The 23,443-nt window shown below is 48.3% G+C and overlaps 1 protein-coding gene across 2 annotated transcripts in view; it reads left to right on the forward strand.

Moving 5' to 3' along the window:
- Proser2 (proline and serine rich 2) overlaps positions 1 to 16,096 on the forward strand; it is a 32,678-nt gene extending 16,582 nt beyond the window's left edge. For both annotated transcript variants that reach the window (XM_028891665.2, XM_028891672.2), the window contains exons 2-4: positions 2,182 to 2,403; positions 11,307 to 11,559; positions 13,110 to 16,096. In XM_028891665.2, the coding sequence (XP_028747498.1) occupies positions 2,266 to 2,403; positions 11,307 to 11,559; positions 13,110 to 14,143 (1,425 nt within the window). In that variant the 5' untranslated portion in view covers positions 2,182 to 2,265 and the 3' untranslated portion in view covers positions 14,144 to 16,096. The remainder of the gene's footprint in view (positions 1 to 2,181; positions 2,404 to 11,306; positions 11,560 to 13,109) is intronic.
- The last annotated feature ends 7,347 nt before the right edge of the window (positions 16,097 to 23,443 follow it).

A 23,443-nucleotide genomic window follows, 5' to 3' on the forward strand; every position in this document is an offset into this window, starting at 1 on the left:
AACTCAAAAGTGCAATGACCTGGGGAAGGAACCTGTTTTGTGGTGGCTGAGGCAGAAAGGCCAGGAAAGCCTTAGGGAGAATGTGCCTGAGTCCAGACCCTCGGTGCAAAGGAAGATGCCAGAGACGTTTTACCAAGTTCCCAGCAACAATGTCATCTGTAATGCTTCCATCCCTTCATAAAAATTAGTCACCTTTAATCCCAACACTCAGGAGGCAGAGGCAGATGGATCTCTGTGAGTTCGAAACCAGCCTGGTTTACATAGCAAGCTGCAGGCCAATCAGAGCTGCATAGTAAAACCCTACCTCAAAAATACCTATATGGTCTTATGTCTTGTGTATGTGTACCACATTTTCATTATCCATTCATGTGTAGATGGACATATAGGCCAGTTCCAATTTCCTAGCCCTGTGACTAGATCAGCAGTGACTATTAGCAGTGTGCAAGTTTCTCTGCAGTAGGATGTAAATCCTTTGGGTGTTTGCCTGCAAGTGGTCCGGCTGGGTCATCCGGTAGTTCTGTTTCCAGTTTTTTGAGAACTGTCTATCCTGATTCCCATAGTGAAGTTTACACTCCCACCTACAGCGGATAAAGGGCCCTCTTCCTCCACATCCTTGCCAGTGTTTGTGGTCATTTGTGTTCTGGATGACTGCTGTTCCGGCTCTCAGTATAGTTTTCCTTTTCATTCCCTTGATGGCTCAGGGTGTTGAGCATGTCTAAAGTATTTACTGGCCATTTGGATTCCCTCTCCTTGGGAGATCTTTCTACAGTTACATAGCTCATTTTTTGATTGGGTGAGTTGTTTTGTTTAGAGTTTTGGATAGTTTGTTTGTTTTGGTCTGTTGGTTTGGTTTTTTGAGACAAGGTCTCACTCTGTAGCTTTGACTGACCTGGAACTCACTCTATAGACCAGGCTGACCTCAAACTCATAGAGCTCCATCTGCCTCTGCCTCTAGAGTGCTGGGATTAAAAGCGTGTGCCACTATGCCCAGCTTGTTTAGTTGTTTTGTTTTTGTTTTTGTTTTTGTTTTTGAGTTAGTTCTCTGGATAGTAATCCACTGTCAGATGTGTAGCTAGCAGTGATCATCTTGAATTCTGTGGGCTCTCTGTACCCAATTATCTGTTTCCTTTGCTGAGCAGGTTTGTGATTTTATGAGATCCCATATGTCAGCTGTTGACTGGAGTCCTGTTCAGAAGTTCTTACCTGTACCTGTATCTTAAAACGTTTTCCTTGAAGTTTCAAAGTTTCAGGTCTTACATTAAGGGCTCTGATCCACTTGGGGTTATTTTCCATGTAGGGTGAGAGAATGATCTAGTTTCATTCTTCTGTATGTTGGATATCTAGTTTTCCCAGCACCATTTGCTAAAGAGGACGCTTTTCCTCCAATATATATTTTTGGCATCTTTGTTAAAAATCAATGGGTTTATGTTTGGATCTTACATTCTGTCCCATTGATCTACATATCTGTTTTTGTGTCCATATCATGGCAGTTTTGTTACTATGGCTCTGTAACATAATTTGGAATCAGGTGTGGTGATCCCACTGGCATTATTAATTGTGGGGATGGGTTATATTAACATGTGCAGAAGCCAGAGGACACTGGGCGTCCTACTCTGTAACTCTCCATCTTTGAGAGAAATTCTTACTCAATCTGGACCACCAAGTCCCAGTGACCACCCTATCCACCCCCCCACACACACACCAAGTCCCAGTGACCACCCTATCCACCCCCCCCACACCAAGCCCCAGTGACCACCCTACCACACACACACACACACACACACACACACACACACACACACACACCGTGGCACTAGGGTTACAAGTGCCTGGCTTTTTACTTAGTGCTGGGCATTCAAACCCAGTTCCTTCTGCTTGTTCCACAGGCCCTCTTACGCACTGAGCCATCTTCGGAGGCCCAGCATACCCTCATTTGCTTATCTGAGGTAGTCTGTGTTTTCAGGTGCAATTTAATATTTTTTTTTTCTATTTCTGTTAAGAAAAAAAAATTGGAATTTTGATGAGATTGTAATGAATCTGTAGAATGCTTTTGGTAAGACAGCCATTTGCACAGTGCTAATTCTTCCAATCTGTGTGTCCTCTGGCCACACAGATTGCTCCTTTGGAGCAGTCGGGCACTCTTCAAGTCACTAACTGCTGTTGTGTGTTTGATTTCTCTAGAAGACCTCCCCTGCCTCAGAATGGGACCCTGGCTCCTACCCCGTTTCCTGTGAGCCACCCAGTGACAGACAGCTTTCTGTGGGGATGCCTGGGAACCAGCAGAAACCAGAGTCTTTGGAGATGGACTCAGACATGTCGCCAAGCGGCAGGTTCAGTGACGTGAGCAGAGGCGGCAGTCTGGAGAGCCGGAGCAGCAGTTCTCGGTCCAGAAGCTTCACTTTGGTGAGTGGTTGCCTTCTTCAAAACTCTCAGATGCTTTGGTTGGTTGATTTGGCCTCAGCCCTTCACCCCTTTGAGGAACAGCTTACAAAGCCCTGTTGAATGTCTTGGAATACTTCTCTGTGAACTGGCATTTTCTTTGTAATCATATTAAATTTTGCACGTGGCAGCAGAGCAAATCTCTGGTCACAGATAATAACTCAAGGCTGTTTATCTCCAGAAAGGACCATGCTTACAATCACTGACAACCCCAGCATGGGGGGTTGGGGGGGGAGCCATCCCACAGGGTAAAGACAGCTCACTTTCAGGCAGACTCCAAGGCCTTTACAAAGCCCAGTCTCTCTGATCCAGACCCTTACACAGAGCTAACCAACCTGAGAACTTTAGGTCTTTTGAAGGATTTGTTTGTTTTTTCACAGATACTCCCTTTCTAGTACTCCCAGTCTTGGCATGGTAGACCAGCTGTCCTTAGCCTCTTGACTCAGGGGGCACAGTGGTCATACCATTTCATAAAAACATCCTGTGTCCACTCCAGGAACAGAACCACATTCACAGTTTTGAGTTTTTATTCTTTTTTTTTTTTTTCTCCCTGAGACAGAGTTTCTCTGTATAGCCTTGGCTGCCCTGGAACTCACTTGAGTTCTTATTCTTCATGTGTTCCTGAAGCCTAATCTACCCAAGGGCACATTGGAGCATCCTCTAGAAAATAATGGGATTTTGGATTGTTGGAAAGAAGAGAGAGGTCTTCATAGGGTTAATTCCTAAGGAATTTAACCCTAATCTGTGCCCACTCTCTGAGGATTGGGGGCACCCCACAATGCTCCCTAATCATTTTCATCTATGACTTGGGCAAAAACAGTGATCCAAATTCTTTGGCAAGGTCTTAAGATTTAATACAGAGTGAACTCTCGTGAATCCCGCCCCCACCCAAGCTCCCAAAGCTAATGGACTCTGTGTCCTAGAGTCACAGAACGTCTATGATTAGACGGCATTGCCAGCTCATGAGCTACCCACTTGCACACCCCTTGGTCCCAGAGTGAGGATGGAGGACTGTTGAGCTGTGGGAACTGCCCTTCTCCTGGTGAGGCCCAAATGCACACAGTGCCCTAGGATTTTCATAAGCCATTTGCTCTGTAAGTTCAAGAGGAAGAAGAAGAAAATATGCAGTCTGGTCAGTAAGTGACCCGGGGCTGGCTTCTTCCCCACACCAGACCAGAAACCATTTGAGGACATAGCCAAAGAACTTCTGTTTAACCCATTAGATTAAACTGAATAAAACATGCTTTTTTATTCAAGACCACATCGAGACGCGAATAGAGCTTGGGCGGGTGGCATAGCTTATGAGGCTCCCCGAACATCAGACAGATGAGAGATCAAGGGCTCCATGGCCAGTGTAAAGAACTGTAAAGCCGCCGCCGCCGCCGAGCCGGGCTGTGAGCCTTTGAAGCCATTCTCCTGCAGTTCTATAATCAAAACTGTACACAGACCTTATTCTCTGCTGATTTGTTTGTGTCCCTTTCCTAACTTCAGAAGCACAGGTTGAAGTCAGTCCCAGCAAAAAAGATGACAACAGTGGCTAGTTAGAAATAAGCATAATTAAGCCCTTGTTCTGCCGTGGGGAAGTGCCATGTGTCCTTATGGTGGCTCGGCCCGGGTTGCCAGAGACAGCACAACATTGAAGCTGTGAGTCTTCTCCCTGCCTTTATTCCGTTTTGGCATCAACTTACATAATTAAATCAGTAAAGCATTGCTCAAATGTCAGGCAGGTCTTTGTTGTCTTTGAGAACATGTGATCTGGCTGGTGAGATGGCTCAGCAATTGAGAGCACTGGCTGCTTTTCCGGAGGGCCTGGGTTCTGTTCCCAGCACCCACATGGATGCTCACATCACTGTAACTCCAGTTCTAGGCGATCCGATACCCTCTTCTGACCTCCCAGGCACTAGGCATGTGGTATGCCTATATACATGCAGGTAAAAGACCCATACATATAAAATAAAATTAAATCTTGGAGGAAGAAAAAAAAAAGAATACGTGATCATTAAATCAGATTCCACCAAGAGAAAATATCCTTGCCTGCCTACCTGGGAGATGAGTAGTGAAGAGTCTTGGTCTCCTTTCAAAATATCTGTTTAGTCACCTTTGCTTGCCTGCCTGCCTGCCTGCCTGCTTGCTTGTGAATGAGTCTTGCTATGCAGCCCAGGCTGGCATGGAAATAACTACATGTAGCCCAAGCTGGTCTCAAACTTTCGATGACCCTCCTATTTCAGCCTGAGTGCGGTAGCACAGGCATGTGCCACCACACCGGGCTCTGGTTGTCCTCATTTTTACAATGTGTACTTTCTTTCCGTTGGTCTTTCTGGTTCCTTGGTGCATTCTTCAGGTTGTAATTCAACTGAATGTTTTTCTTGAAAAACAAAAACAAAAGGAAAAAGGAAGGCCTAACTTAATTATAGGAGTAAAATCGAGTAATTTTTAAGGTAGAGGTTGTTTTAGAGTGTCTATTTTAAGTCTTCTCAGGTCTTCAGTTCAACCAAAGGTTTGGATTTTTTCCTTTCTCTAGTGTCCTTCCCCCGCCCTCCCACCCCAAACGCTCCTCTTCCCAGCCTGTCCTAACACAGATCTGTACCACTGACTTTGGATTGCTGTCATCCATTCAAAGTTTGCCGTAGGCTGGGCGCTAAGTGGGTCAAGGGCTTGCCGTGCAAGTGTCAGGACCTGAGGTCAAATCCCTAGAGCCTACGTCAAGCCAAGTGCAGTCCTGTGTATCTGCATTCCCGTCGTTCCTGCTGTGTGAGGCAAGGCAGACAGGTCGATCCTTGGAAGGTCAAGGGCCAGCTAGCCTGGTGTATGCAGCAGTAAACAAGAGAAGACTGACATCCGAGGTTGTCCTCTCACCTCCGACCTCCATAGGACTACCACGGCACGTGCACGCCTGCACTCACACTTGCTTAAGCATGCACATACACACACACACACACACACACACACACACACACACACACACCAAAGAAAAGTTTGTCAACTACCTTTAAAAAAATTAGTATATACAAGGGTCAGGTGTGATAGCACACGCCTTTAGTCCCAGTACTCGGGAGGCAGAGTCAGGTGAATCTCTGTGAGTTCGAGGCCAGCCTTGTCTACCAACTCGACATAAGCAACAGAGTGAAGAGACAACCTTCAACATCAGGAAAATATTTACAAATTATTCATCTGTGAAGAGGTTGATAGTAACAACACATAAGGAATCAAAAATTCAACAACAAAAAAATCCAATTGAAAAATGAGCACTAGCCCTAAATTGATGTGTGTGGGGGTTAGCATCGCTATGATAAGAAACAGGAGGGAGTTTCCTGTAAAAATGAAGAATAGATCTGCTCTATAACCCAGCAGTTCAGTATATCAAAGAACATTCTGTGTTTTCATGGCAGTGGTGACAGTATTCACAGTGACTAAGAAATACAAGAGCCAGGCATGGTGTTCCATGCCTTTGATCCCAGGTCTTGAGGCAGAGGCACAGAGATCAAGAGTTTGAGGCCAACCTGGGTAACGTAGTGAATCCAAACACACACATACACACACACACACACACACACACACACACACACACACACACACACGACATGGAAACAACCCAAGTGCCTGACATCCATTTCATGGATAAAGAAAATGTGCTACATTAAATAACGGGATGCTTTTCAACCATAAAAAGGATAAAATCCCATCATCTGCAGCATGCATGGAACTAGATGCAGACCATTGTGTTTAGTAAAATAAGGCAGGCTGGGAAAGCCGAGCACCACATGATCTCACTCACATAGATCTTGGCGCTGGAGAGATGGCTTAGCAGTTAAGAATACTTGGATCCTGCAGAGGATCCAAGTTCGGTTCCCAGACCCATATGGCAGCTTACAACCATCTGTAACTCCAGTCCCAAGGGATCCGTCACCTTCTTCTGGCCCCCGTGGGCACCAGCCATGCACATGTGCATAGGCATTCTTGCAGGCAAGACACCCACATACATAAAGTAAAAGAAAAGGAAAAGTTTTTGAAAGAAAGTTAGTCTCACAGAAGTTGCAGACAGAATGGTGGCCACCAGAGGCTGGGGAGGGTCGAGACAGGGAGAGACTGGTCAGGGCTACTAAGCTACAGTCAGCTAGAAACCAGTTCCAGTGTGCTGTTGCCCAGCCGACCACGACAGCAACAATGTGCATTATACTTGCAGAACCTAGAAGAAAAGTTGTGAAAGTTTTCACCACAGTGAAAAACATTTGGAGAAATGAGTCTCTCTGGCCTAGTTTGGTATTACATGGGACCCCGTTAAAGTACACGATTTTTATGTTTTGTGTGTCAGTTAAACTAAATGGTTTCTCTGTGTACAGAGATCACCGTAGTCGGTTCTAGAGCATTTCATCTCCCCTAAGGAAATCCTATGCCCATTCTCATCACGTTCCAGTCCCTGCTCTACCCCCCTGGTCATAGCCTCCTTTCTGACTTTGGATATATTTAGCTAACACATCTCTTACTGCCCAACCTCTCCCTCAGGACCAAGAATGTCTTCCTTTTACATCCCTATCAGAGACAGTGTTCAGCCTCTCCCCAGAATGGGAGGAGTAGACAGGAGCCATCTTGGCCTGGTACCAAGTGCCCCTTTTCCAGGCCTGGTGTACCTAGCTGCACTGCCCAGCCTTGCCTTCCTTCCTCTCCCAGGTATGCGGAGTCCAGGTTCACTGGGAGAAAGCTTCAGGTCTTAGAAGTTGGGCAACACGCCGAACCCACAGCATGTTTGACCTTGCCACAATCCAGGACTCCAGGCCAGGCTGACTGCAAAGAAAGCATGCCATTCACTCAGGCCCCGCCCTAGAGAGAAAGCCCCCAGGTTGAGGATGCCAGGGTCTGAGTGACCGGAGGGTCTTGTCCTGAGCAGACTGGCCGGAGCTGATCTGTATCTCACATTGTGTAATTAGTGAGAGGAAAAGAGAACACTGAGAGAACCGAAGAACCCCCAGGTAAATTGCACAAGACTCACGCAGGCATCTCTGTAAGATCTGTCGGCACTTGCTAGAATAGGATTAGAAAGGGCGAAACAGAAGGTGAAGTAGTGTTGAGACCCTTGGGAAGTCATGCCAGGCCTTTCCATAGTGTGCAGGCATGAACAGACACGTGGGAAGCACCTTCCTAAGCCTGTTTTCCAGATGCAGTCTCATGTTGGGACTGCTTGCTTTCAGTTTGGATTAGACATGGCCCATCCTTTTGTTTTTTAATGTCTGTGAGTGTTTACCTGTGTGTGTACGTACACCACATATGTGCTGGTGCTTGTGGAGGTCAGAAGGAGGAACTGGATCCGCTGGAGCTGGAGCTACAAGTGGGTGTGAGCCACCACTGGGTGCTGGGAACAAAAACCCAGGACCTCTGCAGAAATAAGTGCTCTCAACCACTGAGCCGTCTCTCCAGCCCCCTTAGAGTCCATTCTTTTCTTTTCTTTTCTTTTTAAGATTTATTTATTTATTATGTATACAGAAGAGGGCACCAGATCTCATTACAGATGGTTGTGAGCCACTATGTGGGTGCTGGGAATTAAACTCAGGACCTCTGGAAGAGCAGTCAGTGCTCTTAACCGCTGAGCCACCTCTCCAGCCCCTTAGAGTCCATTCTTACTTTGTCCTCTTCTTGTGGGAAATCGGGATGTATCTTAAGCTGAAGGTCCATTCTGGGGCCTTGTTTTTGAAAACTTTTACCTAAGGTTTATGTTACGTTTATTTTATAGTACCGAGGATAGAATGCTGGGCCTTGAGCATCCTAGGCAAGCTTTCTATCATTGAGTAGACCCACAGCCAGGGTAGTGCAATTTCAGTCCTGCTACACAGCCAAGGAGAATGATGATACCTAACCGAAATAGACTCCAAAAGTTATGCGTAGGGCTGAAGAGATAGATAACTTGTGGTTCAAAGTGCATATTCTTCTTGCAGAGAGGACTGGATGGGTATCACTTCTCAGCACCCACGTCAGGTAGCTCACAGCCACCTGTAACTGCAGCTCCAGGGAATCCAGTGTCCTCTTCTGGCCTCCATGGGCACTGCACTCGTGTTCATATGTACCCCCAATACACCTATATACACATAATTAAAAATAAAAATCTTTTAAATGTCATGCATCCGCTGAAGTGCCCTGCGTAAAGGTCACAGTAGGGGAAAGCATGAATCTGTTTCTCTAGACGCCATGTTTCAGCGGTGGAGGTCAACACTTGTGAATGGCTGTTAGCTCTGTCGTGTCACCCTGACAAAATCCGTAATGGGTGAAACTTAACTAGAGGGACCTTTGTTACGCCAAGAGTCCTAATGATTTTAGGCTTGCAGTGCTTGTGTTGAAACAATGAATGAGCTGGGCTTGGTGGAGGAGGCAGAGGAAGGAGGATCTTTGTGAGTTCAAGGCCAGCCTGGTCTCGTAGCAAGTTCTAGAACTGGACAGCTACACAGAAAGACCTTATCTCAAAAAAAAAAAAAAGAAAAAAAAGACAATTATGGGTAGAAGACCGAGAACTGTCACACTGTGACTGAGGGCAGCATGTGTGGAATGTGGGGACCAGGCAGTCCAACAAAAATAAAGTGTGTGGTGAAGAGATGAGGCGGGAAAGCCATACATCGTGACACTCAGATGTCCCCACCAGTGTGTGTATGACACTCACATGTCCCCCCAATGTGTGTGTGGGGGGGGGGGTTATTTTATCTTATTTTATGTGTATAAGTGTTTTGCCTGCATGTGTGTCTGTGCACCATCCACTCTCCTGGAACTAGAGTATGGATGGTTGTGAGGCACCGCGTTGGTGCTAGGAACCAAATCCAGGTCCTCTACAAGAGCAACAAGTGCTCTTGACTACCGAGCTTTCTCTCCTGCCACATACAGACGTAGGTACATATATGTATGTGTGTTGTGTATACACATGGTTTTTCATGATGAAGTGAGTAGTGCTGGATTTCTTAGAAGCTTTTCTAGGCGTCTAAAGGTCAGAACAGACGTACATGGTGAGGAGGGACCTGACATTTTGATCACAATAACTCCCTGTGGGATGCAAGAAAACCTGCAAGCCTTAATATAGCCAATGGGATTCTTTAATATTATATATATATATATATGTATATATATATATATATATATAACTTATTTTTATTTTATGTTCATTGGTGTTTTGCTCGTATGTGTGTCTGTGTGAGGATGTTAGAAGCTCTGAAGCTGGAGCTACAGACAGGTTGAACTGCCATGTGGGTCCTGGGAATTGAACCCAGGTCCTCTAGGAGATCAGCCGGTGCTCTTAACCGCTGAGCCATCTCTCCAGCCCCTAGAGCGTGGTTCTCAAGTGTGAGGTCTAACAGAGGGGAAGAGCGTGGGTGTGCAGCAGCTCTAGGGCAAAGGGATGTGACATGAGGAGCCGGTTCTGCTTTTCAAATACCTCACAAACCCGACCCCTCTCCTCCATGGCCACCTGTAGCTCTCAAGGCTGTCTCAAAAACATGGATTGAAGTTTCTTTTTGTTACTTTTTAATTCTTAATTATGTGTATATGGGGGGGGGATTGTGCACATAAGTACGGTGCCCACTGAGGCCAGAAGAGGGCATCAGAGCTCCTGAAGATGGAGTTACAGGCAGTTGTGAGTTGCCCAATATGGGTGCTGGGAACTGAACTCAGGTCCTTGGAAAGAAGAGTGTGTTCCCTTTTCCAGTCAATTACCTCTCCAGCCCCTGGTTGAAATTCTAGTGTGGGAAGTGTTGACTGGCCTCCACCTGTAAATTAATACTGCTGGAGATTGGAAGAATCCTTTCTGGGTTCTCAAACCCTTTTTTTCCCCTGCTAAAGGCTCTTACAGTGCTCTGTCTCCAGGGAATCCATTTGGCTTCATTTCACCCCCTCCTCCATTTCCTGTACCGTTCCTCCCCATCAACTCAGCTTCACTGTCTCCACCGTTGACTCCTTTAAGAATCAACCCTTCATTTTCTGCTGGGATGACCCCGTTGCCTCGGAGGGAGACTACCAGCCAGCTCTGCCCTTCAAGCGTCACCTTCACTGTATTCCTGGCTGGGCTCAGTCCAGGTCACACAGCACCCAGCAGGCTGGCTACGGGCCTTCCCAGCACTGATGGAAACCCAGCCCCGGCTCTTCCCACGTCACCACCTTCCTTCTGCTTTCCGACTCCCATTTGTTGGCGTCCTCTCTTTTCCTGTTATTTTTATCTTTGTGATTTATGCCCAGGTAAGGAAATTAATAAGGTCCTAGGCTGGAGAGATGCCTTAACAATTAAGAGCACTTGTTCTTGCAGAGGACCTGGGTTCGATCCCCAGCACCACCCACATGGCAGCCTAGAGCTCTCTGGACCTCTAGTTCCAGGAAATCCAGCACCCTCTTCTGGCCTCTGTGGACACCAGGCACACACACACAGGGCACAGACATATCTGCAGGCAAAACACTCATACCATAAACATAAAACAATTAATCGTTAATAAGACCCCTTGTTGTTTCAGCGGCATTTCTGGAGGAAGGGGAGATAAATAATGAGTTGAATCCAGGGTTTAATGAGAAGTCTGTCTTGTTAGTATGGAGACAGCAGTATGTCTGGTAGCGGAACTCCTGGAGGAGACTTCCTCTATTGTGCTGACTCACTGGTAACCCCTGCTAGAGTTCATGGTAGAGGGGAAGGCTTTGGATTTTCTGCATGTCTTCACAGTACCTTTTTTTCCCATGCAGGTAAAATAGTGAGGGTCTTACAGGTCACTTTTCAGTGGGGTGACCCAAATGGCAGGGCCCTTCCAGGACCCACGGAAGTCTACCCTAGACTAGGTATTGACTGCTCCTCTGTGACTCTTTCTCTTTGCTGACATCACCGTTGATCTCTCACCAATCCCCAAACCTACTTGCAGGACGATGAGAGCCTGAAGCACCTCACACACGAGGAGAAGGACGTCATCCTGTTCTTCGAAGAGACTCTCGACTCCCTGGACTATGACTTTGACGAGCCGGCCCTCTGTGACAGTGGCATTCATTGCCACTCTCCACAGTCTCTGGAAGAGAGCCCTTCCAGTCACTCGGACCCTGAAGATGTCATCGATTTAGTGCAGCCAGGACCTGTGTCTGGGGAAGCTGAGAGCCTTGCCGATGTGCCTCAAGTAGCAGGTACACAGGTCCCCTGCCTTTGACCTGGCTTGGTGGTGCCCCTGAGGCACACCAGCACTTCCCGCTCTTGGCCTATGCTTGTCAGTACAGACGCTCTTGCAGCTTTTCAGCTTCTAGAAGGGGGAATCATCCTCTTGGTAGTCTCTCCAGCAAGGGAACTCCAGAAAGACAGAACGAAGAAGACCAACTGAAAGGAGAGAGGGAGGGAGGAGAGACCAAATGAACGTATAGGGGTGTGTGTGTGTGTGTGTGTGTGTGTGTGTGTGTGTGTTTAGGTGTCGCGGGGCACTTGATTTGTGCTGCAAGGTTATGTCCCATTTCTAACACATGGCTCTGTGAGGTAGAAAGAACAGAGAAGGGCAGGCCAGCACCTGCTCTGTACACTCTGCATCATGAGCAGCACCAATGAGGAGGCAGGTATGCTGAGGCCCATTGAGTCATGGGATAGGACCGGAAGGAAATGGTCAGTGAAAAGTTTCTTACAGCCTTCATTTGCTGATAGGAAATGATATTAAAAAACGGAGGCACCTAGGACTAGACAGGAGAAGAAAGAAATAAGAAAACATTTATGCCCTGCAGACTGTGAAGACTGGTGTTTGTCATAAGCTTTTGGGAGTGGGGGCGCGTCTTTCTTTGTGAGACAGGATCCCCAGCTGTCCTGGAACTTGCTGGGTATCGCAGCCTGACCTCAGACCCTGCCCTCTGGTCTCTGCCTCTCAAGCGCTGGGATGACAGTGTATACATCACTCTCGGCTTGTGTATGCTTCGTTTTGAAGCAAATTGCATTACTCAGAATTGACATCCTGCAGTCATGGATTCTATACAAAAAGAGAATGGTTTGCAGCCAACCCTTGAGAGAAGAGACAATAAATTTTGCATTTTTTTTTTACACTTCTGCTTTGAAGCATAGTTCCTAAAGTAATTTGAACCAGCTGATCCTTTAAAAAGATTAGATCACATAGTCACGCCACAGAAAATGGGTTTGGAAAATTCAGCATTTGTACCCAGCGATTCTCTAACCCCCTCTTTTTATATCTTTTTGTTTTTTGAGACAGGGTCTCTTTATGTAGTCTTGGTTGTCCTGGAACTCACTGTGTAAACCAGGCTGGCCTTGAACTTACAGAGATCCACCTTCCCTACCTCCTGAGCGCTGGGATTCAAGGTGGGCATCCTCATCCTTCACTCAGGGTCTCGTTGTAAAGACCCCTGATGAGGTGGCCATTGCTTGCCTCCTGTCACATGACTCCCCCCCTCTCCCCCCCGGGTGGTGGGGCTCAGAAGCAGACCTTTCCAGACGGCTTCCTAACTGGCTGTTTCTGGCTCTAGATCTTGACCACCCTTCCAGAAATCTGTTGGTTCTCAGAGTATGGCCCTAAGAATAAATGGACTGCGTTCTTTCACCAGTCCAGGCCGCAGGACCAGCATTTTGATTAGGCATTATAGAGGTTGGTAGTGTGTCCCACGGTGACCCTCTGAAGTTCAGTGGGCAGGAACACCACGTGTCTACTTTTACTGGTGTGAAAACTTACATGAGACCTCTCTTCTTTCAGGGGCCCCGTCTGTTACAAAGCAGGACGCTCCTGTTCCTGGAGGTGGGAAACAAGCCGCTGAGAATTCCCTGCCACCACCGGACTCCAGGGATCCCCAGGTGTTCCCCCTGCCACCCTCCTCGCCTGTCTCTGCGCCCTCTGCCCCCCGAAAGGAGCTGATGCCCCCCTCTCCTCCGGCAGAGCATCCCAAACTGCCGCGCTCCGTGCCCACGCCCCTGGTGATTGCTCAGAAAATTTCTGAGAAGCTGGCGGGAAACGAAGCCCTGTCCCCCACGTCCCCATCGAAGGAGGGCAGGCCTGGGGAATGGAGGACGCCGACTTTGATAGCCTCTCGAAATGGGGACCAGGTCGGCGGTGTGTGGCACCGACACGCGGCCCAGCCGGCGCCCAAGGTCCACCGCTTCCCCAGCAACATAAGCGTGACCAACAGCGCGGGCAAGGACTTCAACAAGACTATCTCCAAGGCGGCCGTCAACGTGCAGGAGCGGAAGGCCCAGGTCCTGGCCAACATCAATGGCATGTCCTTCATCGCCGCGGGCGACACGTCGTCGGAAGAGCGGTGGCAGAAGGCGGAGGAGCAGAGGGGCGGCTCTGCGGACGGGGGGCGCGCCCAGGGCAGGGTGGGCATGGCCGGGGAGCCCGGGGGGCCGCGTGCAGGAGGCCCAGCCAGGGCGCAGCAGTCCCGGGCTGTGCAGACCGAGCAGCCGCCGCCGCCGGCGCTGGCCAACGGCTTCCAGAGCGTGCATGAGGCTCTACGCAGCGAGCCCAGCGCCTTCGCCCCTACCAGCAAGACCATCACCTTCCGGCCAGACCCCGCTGCAGCGGGCAAGCTGGCGCGCCAGAACGCCAGCCGCAGCCTGTACGAGCCTCGCCTGGATGGTCCCCCGGACGCCCGCAAGCGCACAGGCTCGCTCCCCCGGGCTGTGGGCTTCCGGCCACAGGGCATCACGGTGCAGTTCTCCGGCCGCGGCTCCACCGAGGAAGCGCGACGTGAGGCCTTGCGCAAGCTCGGGCTGCTGAAGGAGAACTTGTGAGAGAGCCACGGGTGGGACTGTCAGAGTGGCTGGGTAGACCTGGTATGCCGGCACTGGGTGTCGTCCCGTTCTGTAAGCACAGGAGCCGGACTGCACGAAGTGTTGCACGTTCAGGGAAGAAGCCTCTGCCCCAACCCCTGTCCAGTGCAGCGCGGAGTCAGAGGCCAGCGGAGCAAGGACCAGGCCCCCGAGCAGTCCTCTTCCTTTGCTGGGGTCACGGAATAACCTTTAGGACCTGTGGGTTTCCATGGCTGCAGATGATCTATGGCTTATATATGTGAGGACGGCCTTGGCTTGACTTGGTCCAGGATCTCTGATCTGGCCTTTTATCCCACACGCAGGACTTGAAAGCCAGTGTGGTAGTAGCTTCTCTGACGCTCAGGATTCCCCCGCCTCCTCGAAAATTAAAAAAAATGCTTGTTAAATTTTTACAGTGTCAATATACACTTTGAAGTCTAGTTGTTTGTGTGTTTGTTTTTGAAGGATGGGAGATGGTACTTTACCAATCTGGGTTTTTTTTTCTTGACATAATTTGGTTTGCCCCATTTTCTTAACTGAAAATCTAAACGAACCCTTTAGAGTAAGGTTTACTGTAACTTTGAATTGTGAGGGTAAAACAGGAAGTCGAGTTTGGAAAAGGAAAGTAAGTCTCATGCGACTCTAACATCTGCTCCTGGAATGTGTATGAGTCTGTTGTGTATAAATATATGTACCTATGCTAACGTATACATGAGTATCGTGTGTCTGTGTATGCACAATTATTAGTACATAAGTATCTGCTTCTGAAGACACCATTATCTAACTACAGGATGTGAACACTTCCTTTCCTCTCACAGACACCTCAGCATTGTGATGAGGCACTAAGAATTCTTCCTATTATGGAAGTTGGCTAAGGACACGTGAACCCCAAGTACCTTTTCCTCAACAGTATGTTCTGTTCCCAATTAAAGTAATATTTCCTGCTTTCAAATAAGCAAGATAGTTCCTGTTTTTACTTAAGAACTTTTTTTTTTCATTTAAAGAAAAATTAAAACCTTTGTCACTTCACTAGTTTTGGGTTGCAAGGTAGCTGGTAGACAGAAGGAAACCATCTGGTTGGTTATGTGCCGTGAGCAGCATCTCGGGACTCATTTGAAGGAGAAAACTGTGAACTCAGTTAATGCAGCATGAAGTTTCCTTCTCTCCCAGACTTTGTCTTGCAGAGTTGTGGCCACAAGTGTTATTATCAAAACTATTTAAGGCTGGCGTCTCAAACCTCTAAAAATAGACGGGGAAGGGCTGGCCTGAGAGACACACCCACAGGTCCTCAGCAGCTGGTTACAGAGCCCCTTTCTTTTCCAGTTGAGAGTTACTGAGACTCAGACTTCTAAATGGGCTGCCGAAGGCCGTGTTCACAGGACTCTGCTTACCTTGTAAGTTAAAGAAAATGAACAATTAGGTTTTATTTCCTCAGAACCATGGTCTAGCAACTCACCCATCTCTTCTCCTGAAGTTATCTCGGACATTTTTTTTTCATCTTAATTTAAATAAGGGCTTTAAACTTTCACAAGTACTTTTAATTTTGCTCCTACTTATGATGGATTTGCTGAGCAGAGCCAGATTTCTCTTTGACAAAGTGAGATGCCATACACAGTGTTTAATAATTGAAGGTCTTAATACAGCTGTTACAAATATTCTTTATAGAGGATTTTCCTATGACTTTATTGTGAATAGAATGAGTTTAACTGTATATTAATATATTCTTGTAATGACATTTTTGAAAAACACACTTTTATCTTACCTATAACAACTGTATTACATTATGCACTATATTATTTCCTTTTAAAGGGTTATTGCTTTTTCTCCTATTTATTCATGTTTTCTTTCTATTTAATCCACAATTATATTGACTGTTACTTTGTTTCGTGTGTCCAAAGCCCTAATGATTAAAGCCCCATTTTTGTGAGTGTTGAGGGCCCTGCTGTGTGTCTTGTCTGCTGAAAATAATTAGTTTCCTTGTAGTAGTTATGTGATGTGACATTCTTAATTGACATCTAGTTCCCAGCGTTGAAGGACCATATTTCAAAGCAAGAGTGTAATAAAAAGGAAAGGTAGATCCGAAGTTCCCAGTTTCTCCTCAGTGACATTTATAAACAGCTCTTTATTTTTAGGAAACTCTATTGTACTATGTAAAAGTCAGAAAAAAAAATTTCTCCTTTTCTTTACTAAACGGTTCTTTACACAGAAGTCCAAACTATAGTCTCACAGCCACAGACAGCCCTACCCAGCGGTCCCCAAGAGAAACATTGGCTCCAGTTCTTGCCTCCTCTCTACATCCGCACCCTACCTAGTGTGCATGCTCATCTTCACAAAATGGGCCGAATCTTGGGTCTTCACAGCCTTCCTAAGGTTGCATCCTCTTGTAACGCTGCGTGAGGAGAAAGGAAGAGTCAGACTATAGGATGCTACCCACCAGACATGCCGAGGTCCCTGCTGCGCACAGCGGCTGATCATGAAGCCCTCGGCAATCAGGGGGTGTACAGGCAGGGCTACAGGAGCAGATTTCTGACGGAGACTTCTTTGCACACACTGCTAGTGGGTAGGACCCCATTGGGAGCTAGCTTTCATGAGGAGCTTGGTGGAGTTGATCAATGAGGCCTATGAAACCCTAGTATCAATTCAAAACAAAACAAACCTAAGAGAAGGACATTCTTCCCAAACCCCCAGGGCTTTGGCCATGGGGATCAGACCTTTCCCAGGATTTAGTGGCAGCTTTTTTTATGCAGGTGATATCAGCTCTTTAACATGTACTAAAGAGGAAGAAAGAGAAGATAAATATGACAACAATTTGCTCTTATCAAAAAAATGTGTGTCTGCTACACAGCTGTTTTCCTAGCTGATACATGTACAATGGAGGCATTGTTTCTCTCTGGCTACTTTATTGACATGACCTGGCAAGGTTAATAAACTTAGTTTTGCCCTAAACTGTGTTCTCAAACCTGTGTCATCCAATAGTGGTGCAGGCTGGATGAGCAGTAGCCTTGCTTCTCTGGGTCCCTTGTCCTCACCCTGGTCTCCAGCCAAGGCTCCTGGATGGAAGGAGGAAGGGGAGGGGGGGCTGTGAATGTTCACCTGGAGAGGTTTCTGTTCTCTCTAAAGTGACAAGTCACCAAACAGGTTTTGTGTCTTCTCTTCACCAGGCTTTCTCCCCTTGGCTTTAAAGTATGGGGACACATCCCCATATCCTTTTCTAATCTACTCGTCCGACAAGCCAGGCTTTCACATACCTGAGAAAAGAGAAGCCAGGGCTGTAAACTGCTGTGTCCTGGGAATGTTGCAGCTCTTTGTGACTGAGTTTGAAATGGAGGCCTGGTTGGAAACCCAGTTCAGCTGCTGGCCTCCCAGTCACCTCCTTCTCACCAGAACCACCTGCTTTCTCTGGGCATCAAAGGCAGAGGGGGGGGGGTGAAGCAGCACTGGGAATCTGCCTCTGGAGACGCCTAGAGCCATCACATACTTTTCAGCAAAGAAGGAATTAGCCTTTGTGACTGACAGCTGAAGTGCTTTTCAAGGTGCCTTGATTCAGAAGGATACAGCAAAACTGTCCTCCGCGGTCCTGTCTCCTGAGACTTCCGGCTGGACATGGTGGTACAGCGCTGTATTAGCCCCACTGGGGAGGTGGAGGCAGGCAGCTGAGTTTAAGAAGGTCATCCTCAGCTACAAAGCAAGTTTGAGATCTTCATGAGACTCGGGCTCCCAAAACAGCAAGACTTCAGAAATGTCCATCACCCCAGTGACAGCAGGCTCAACACTCCCTCCTGGTGACTGCCCTGGGAGGGGTGGAGGTGGGCAGCCACCAACAACCCCCCAGGAACAGAAACTATTTCCTTTATAGTCTTCCTCCTTGTCCTCTGAACTCCATGAACTTTCTGTTGTGCAACTATTAAAGGAGGAAGGAGGCATAATGAGGACTTCCAGAAAAGTCTGTGCGACCTACCAGATATCCTCCAGCCTCGAGGAGCAGAGCAGCTCAGTGTCGTGTGTCTCAGAAGTTTCTTACCAGTCCCCTGAGTGGTCTGCCCTGGGTCCTCAGCCGGGCTCCATTGCTTTAAGGTATCCTGTGATCTAGACCAAGGCAGATTAGGAGGGGTCTTCGTGTATGTTTAATATAGGCTCGAATCCCAAGCCTACCTTAAAACCCTCAGAACCATCTATTTCCTCACTGGGGCCATACTTCGGAGCTTCTGCAGCATTTGGAAGGGGAAACTCCAAGCTATAGACTAGCCGCTCTTAGGTTCAGGGCTCCAATCCCCACTGGAAGCTGTGGAGGCAGGCTGTACCTTCCTGCTATAGTCATGGGTGAAAATTCACAGTTGAAAGCTGAACCTAATGGAACCTAGTCCCTGACAAACAGGTCACACTTCATAAACTCTTAACTTCTGAGGATGTGTGTGCGGCAAAGCTGCTGAGGGCACTAGCCAAAATTCTGGAAATACTTTCAAAGGGTGAGGCTGAATGAACAAGAAACCCTAAGCCAGGGAGTTGGCTCGTGTGCCTGTGTGTGCGCGCGTGCGCAAGCACGTGTGTGGATGCGTACGCTCTTCTAGAGCGATCAGGCTGACATCAGCCCTTGGCATCTCTGATTTGTGCTCATTAGGTGAGTTTATCGGCCTTGAGTGTTGCCACATACAGCTAGAGGCCTGACCTTGTTACTGATGATGCTTCTAGGTCTCTGTGGCCTTTGGGAAATGACATAAAGCCCTTGGTACCTCTGACATCAGGTTGCTTGTAGGATGTAGGCTGCTGTGATAGCAAGTTTCAAAGATCTGGTCTGCTTCCATCTCATTCTATTGCCCAACAGTTTCCTGGCCCATAAAACTAGGTAGACTTTGTCCATTCGTTTCTTTGTTTGTTGTCTACTTGTTTGGTGTGTGAGCATTTGAGTTTGGGGAAGATGGCCTCTGCTTTGTGAGGCGGAATGGAAAAAAGGCTTGTGGAGCCCAGGACACTGTTTCAACTGGAGTACCTCCTGCTTATCTCTTGTCTTATATGTAAAGCCTCTCAGACCAGGTCCCTCCTCCAGGACCTCCTACTGACACGTTCCACCCAAAAATACTCTAGCTGCCCTAACTGCTGGACGCTGCCCCCACCCTACAGAGTCAAAAGCCCAATCTCTAGACGTGAAATCCCACCAATCTCTACCCTGAAAAGTTCCACCCCCTTCCCATGAAGCTGTATAACAAGCCCTGTATCCTGTTCAGTTTGCTGCTGCTTCTCGCCCAAGCAAAGGCAGCCATCCTCCTGATTCTTTCCCTCCCAATAAATCTCTTGTGTGAGGTTTGCTGTGCGGTGTGACTTTGTGGTATTCCTTGGCTCCTGGCTGCCAAAGATACCTTTCCATCCAAACTGTAATGCTTACGTTATAAATTTAGCTATATTCTTTTACGTTCATATCTATATATTTCTGAAGCTTTCTGTAAGGTTATTTTTCAGTGTACTCCTGTGTGTGTGTGTGTGTGTGTGTGTGTGTGTGTGTGTGTGTGTGTGTGTACTATATGTGTTTGTATGCACCTGGGGGTGGCAGAGGAAGGTATCGGTTTTCCTATCACCCTTATCCACCTTATTCCCTGGATACGGGGTCTCTGGATCTCTCATTGACCTTGGAGCTTACTGTTTTCAGCTAGACTGGCTAGCCAGCAAGCCCGATGAATCTTTCTGTCTACCCCGCCCCGCTCTGCCCCCTGATTCCCACTGCTGGTGTTACAGGCACATAAAACCATGTTTGACTTTTTATGCGGGTTCTGGGGATCTGAACTCAGTTCCTGATGCTTGAGTAGCAAGCACTGTTCCCCAGCAAGCCGCCATCACCCACGGGCTCTCCTCAAACTTTCAGTCTTCCTCTGTGCCCCTCCAGAGTGCTGGGATTGCAGGTGTGTGCCACCACATCTGGATCCTCAGTTCACCCCCAAAGAGTAGAATTAAAATGTGTATGATGTCAAACAGTCAGTGGGAGAGTCCATAACTAAAGAATATTATTTGATGTTTGTTTGTTGTTTATCGAGACAGGGTCTCACTATGTAGCCTAGGCTGACCTCACACTCCTTCCTCAGTCTCTGGAGTAGCTTGGGTTATAGGGATACATCATCAGGCTCTACTTAAAACTTGTTTTCTTAATCTCTAAAGCTTGGGAGGTAAACCAGTAGGTGCCAAATTATATCAATTTCTTTTATTCAACAAAGCCTTGTGTCTCTTCCATAGGGTGGGCATTGAGTGGTGATAAATACCTTTTTTTAGTCCTGTGACTGCCTACCCTGGGGAGGGGTGTGTGCAGTGGCCACTCACAGAGAGGTTCTGCTCCACTAGGTCCTCCTGGGGCCACTATTTCCACTGCCCTGGTCCCGGGGCAGCAGTTGCCTGTGCCCCACACCTCTGATGGTGCTCAAGCCAGACCAGGCCGGTTCCTCCTAGCCTTCTCTTCTCCTAGGTGTGGAGATGGCTGTACCTCACCAGGTCACCAAGGGGAGGGTGTGTGCATCCCATCTAGTGTCTTTCTACAGAGCTTGTCTCATCTCCCAGGAGTCACTTCCTGTTCTCTCCCAGATTCGGCGTTCTGGTCCTCGTACCAGCAGACCAGGGGGCGCTTTTCATTTTGAATAAGATGAGCCTGGGTCATCTTGAATCTGGGCCTGGAGCCTGCATAGCTGAGTCTTTAGGGAGAAGGAAGGCAGTGTGCCAGGCCCTGAAGCTAGGGCACGAGCCTCTGACCTCTGATTTGGAAGAACCACGTCAAGGGAAGGTCTTTGTTCCCTGTTTCCATCCCTTCCCCCGGGGCCTTGATTGGAAACTCAGAATTGCCCTTTGCACAGGGCTCCTAACCAGCTAGATGGGTTGCCCAGTTGCCCCCCTGAAGTCCTTAGAAGTCACAGCAGTTACTGGAAAGATGGGGAGGCCTCAGTGTGGGCTCTAGCCAGGGCTGCAGGTTCCAAGAGGACAAGGGTGAGAAGGTGCATGGACCCCAGGTATCTAGCCCCACTGTGCAAACTCCGGCCCCTCTAACCATCTTGGCACAGACGGTGACAATCCGCCAGTGTCTGTAAATGGTGTTGCTGACATGTCTACCCCATTCTGCGGGGATGTGCCTGCATCAAAGCACATAGTGTTTCCTGCCTTGGGAGGCTCTACCCTTTGCATAAGCTTGTTGCTATTTTTGTACATTTTTTTCTGGCAATAACTACCTTCTGTGCCTTTAGGCCAGATTGTAAAAAGAACACCTCACCGTTTCCTTTTAAGTTTTTTTTTTTTTTTTTCCTCAGTTCAGTCATCCACCTCCTACAGTCTTAATTCTAGGAATGATTTACTACTTCTGAAAATGAGATCCAGCCAGGGGTGTGGGCACACCTCTGCAATCCCAGCACTTGGGAGGTGGAGGCAGAAGGATCAGGAGTCCAAGGTGATTCTGGGCTAAATAGTGAATCTGAGGCCAGCCTGGGCTACATGAGACTTTACAAAAACAAACAAATTCATGCCATGTGATCTCAAAATTTTGGGCCCCTGGATTTCTGATTTCACATAGTATCCTACAGCATGTTAGTGAGGAGGAAAGAGGGATTGAAAGGACTAAGCACCTTGAACCTAGGTATGGAGAGGGTCTAAAGGGCCCTGAGGGCTGGTGTGAACCGGGTAGCTGTTAGACTGGTTGGAGCGGGAAGGTCTTCCACCCACGTGGAGGATCACCTGCCTCTGAGTCCCCAGCCTGTGGCTGCTTACTGTGGGACTGACCCTTGGAGCCCCAAGGGGGTTGATCGGGATGAGCCATACTTAATCCTCAGGGTCATCGAAGGGCCTGAGTGGGATCATAGGCTTAGTACATGACTGGCTCACACCTCCATCATCATCATAGCTATTGTCTACACCATGGTGACAGCAGGGAAGTCCCTCATGGACCTGGGGTCCTGAAGCAAGACCTGGAGTGGTGGCTGCGGCAGGGTATTGCCCTCTGGTGTCCCACAGAGGTCCCCATCCAGCACGCAGCCTGTGGGTCCTGGCTTCCTGCTTAGAGACACACCAACTGGTTTTAGATTCTGTTCCACAGAGAACTGAGCTGCAGGGCTTGCCCACTTTCTAAAAATATGTGTCCAGAGTTTATTTTCCTTCTCTGGGGCTGGGTTTGTCTGGCTTCCTGCTCAGAAGCCCAACACTGGATAAAGCCACGCATCTGAGCTCACACTTCACGTCTCTTTTCTCAGCCTGTGGAGGATACGACACTCTTCCCAGAGCCTCCCTTCTGGGTCTCCTCCCTAGAGGCAATGCCAGCCCAGCTCTGCCAGAACACTGGAGCCACTGTGTGGCCAGCAATGTCTCTCAGATGTGTCCCGCATACACCACTCTCTTACTATGTAGACCAGGCTAGCCTGGACCTCAGATATCTACCTGCCTCTCCTCCTGAGTGCTGAGATTAAAGGCGCGCACCACCATGCCTGGCAGAGTCTGGAGTTTTAGAGGCCCTTTGTGAGACTGTGATGCATGGCCAGAAAACAGAAGGAGTATTCCTCTGCCAAGGTGCACAGTGGAAGAAGTACCCTAAGGTGCAGAATGGGTGCTGGACTACAGCATCTTTGAGGTGGGGGCCACATTACACTTACCTCTGCAGCTACGGTGTACCTGATGCGGCATCTGGCACATAAAAACCAGCTATTAAATTGAATAGTTGTGAGCGAAGAAGAGCAGCTCGGACCTTACCGCAAGTGTCGGTTACTCCCTGAGCAGAAATAGTCTGGCTCGGAGGACAGAGACACAGGGAGAGATGTACAGACAGACAGAGTAGACAGCGGGCTGAGGCCGTTTTGAAGACACCAGAGGGAGATGACCAGTGGAGACTCCCTCCTCTGACAAGGGCCAGGCTATGGTTCCTGCATCTTCCACACGTGGCCTCTGGGTTTACCTTGAATGGACCAAAAGGTGAATTGTTAGTTGTGGCCAGCCCTTCATGGATTCATCCTCCTAGCATATCCGCCCTACTATGTGCTGTTCTGGGAGCTGAGCACACAATGGTGAGCAGACCATCAGGCTACATCCTCCCCAGGCCTACAGCCCAGGTGCGAGGAGGACAGATAGGCTGATTTTGAGGTGTGGCCATCCTGCAAAAGGGGAATTATGGGAACTCCAGAACTGAGGGCAGGGGAGATGGTCAAGCCGATGCCTGAAGGACAAGCCAGAGCTAATGGGACCAAAAGTCAGGCAGGGTGTGCTCAGGCCGAGGGGACAGCACTGGAGAAGACCCAGAGCAGGTCAGGAAGAGGAGGGTGTGTGAGGGACAGTGGC

Source organism: Peromyscus leucopus, chromosome 5, assembly GCF_004664715.2.
Source record: "Peromyscus leucopus breed LL Stock chromosome 5, UCI_PerLeu_2.1, whole genome shotgun sequence".
Taxonomy (NCBI): Eukaryota; Metazoa; Chordata; class Mammalia; order Rodentia; family Cricetidae; genus Peromyscus; species Peromyscus leucopus.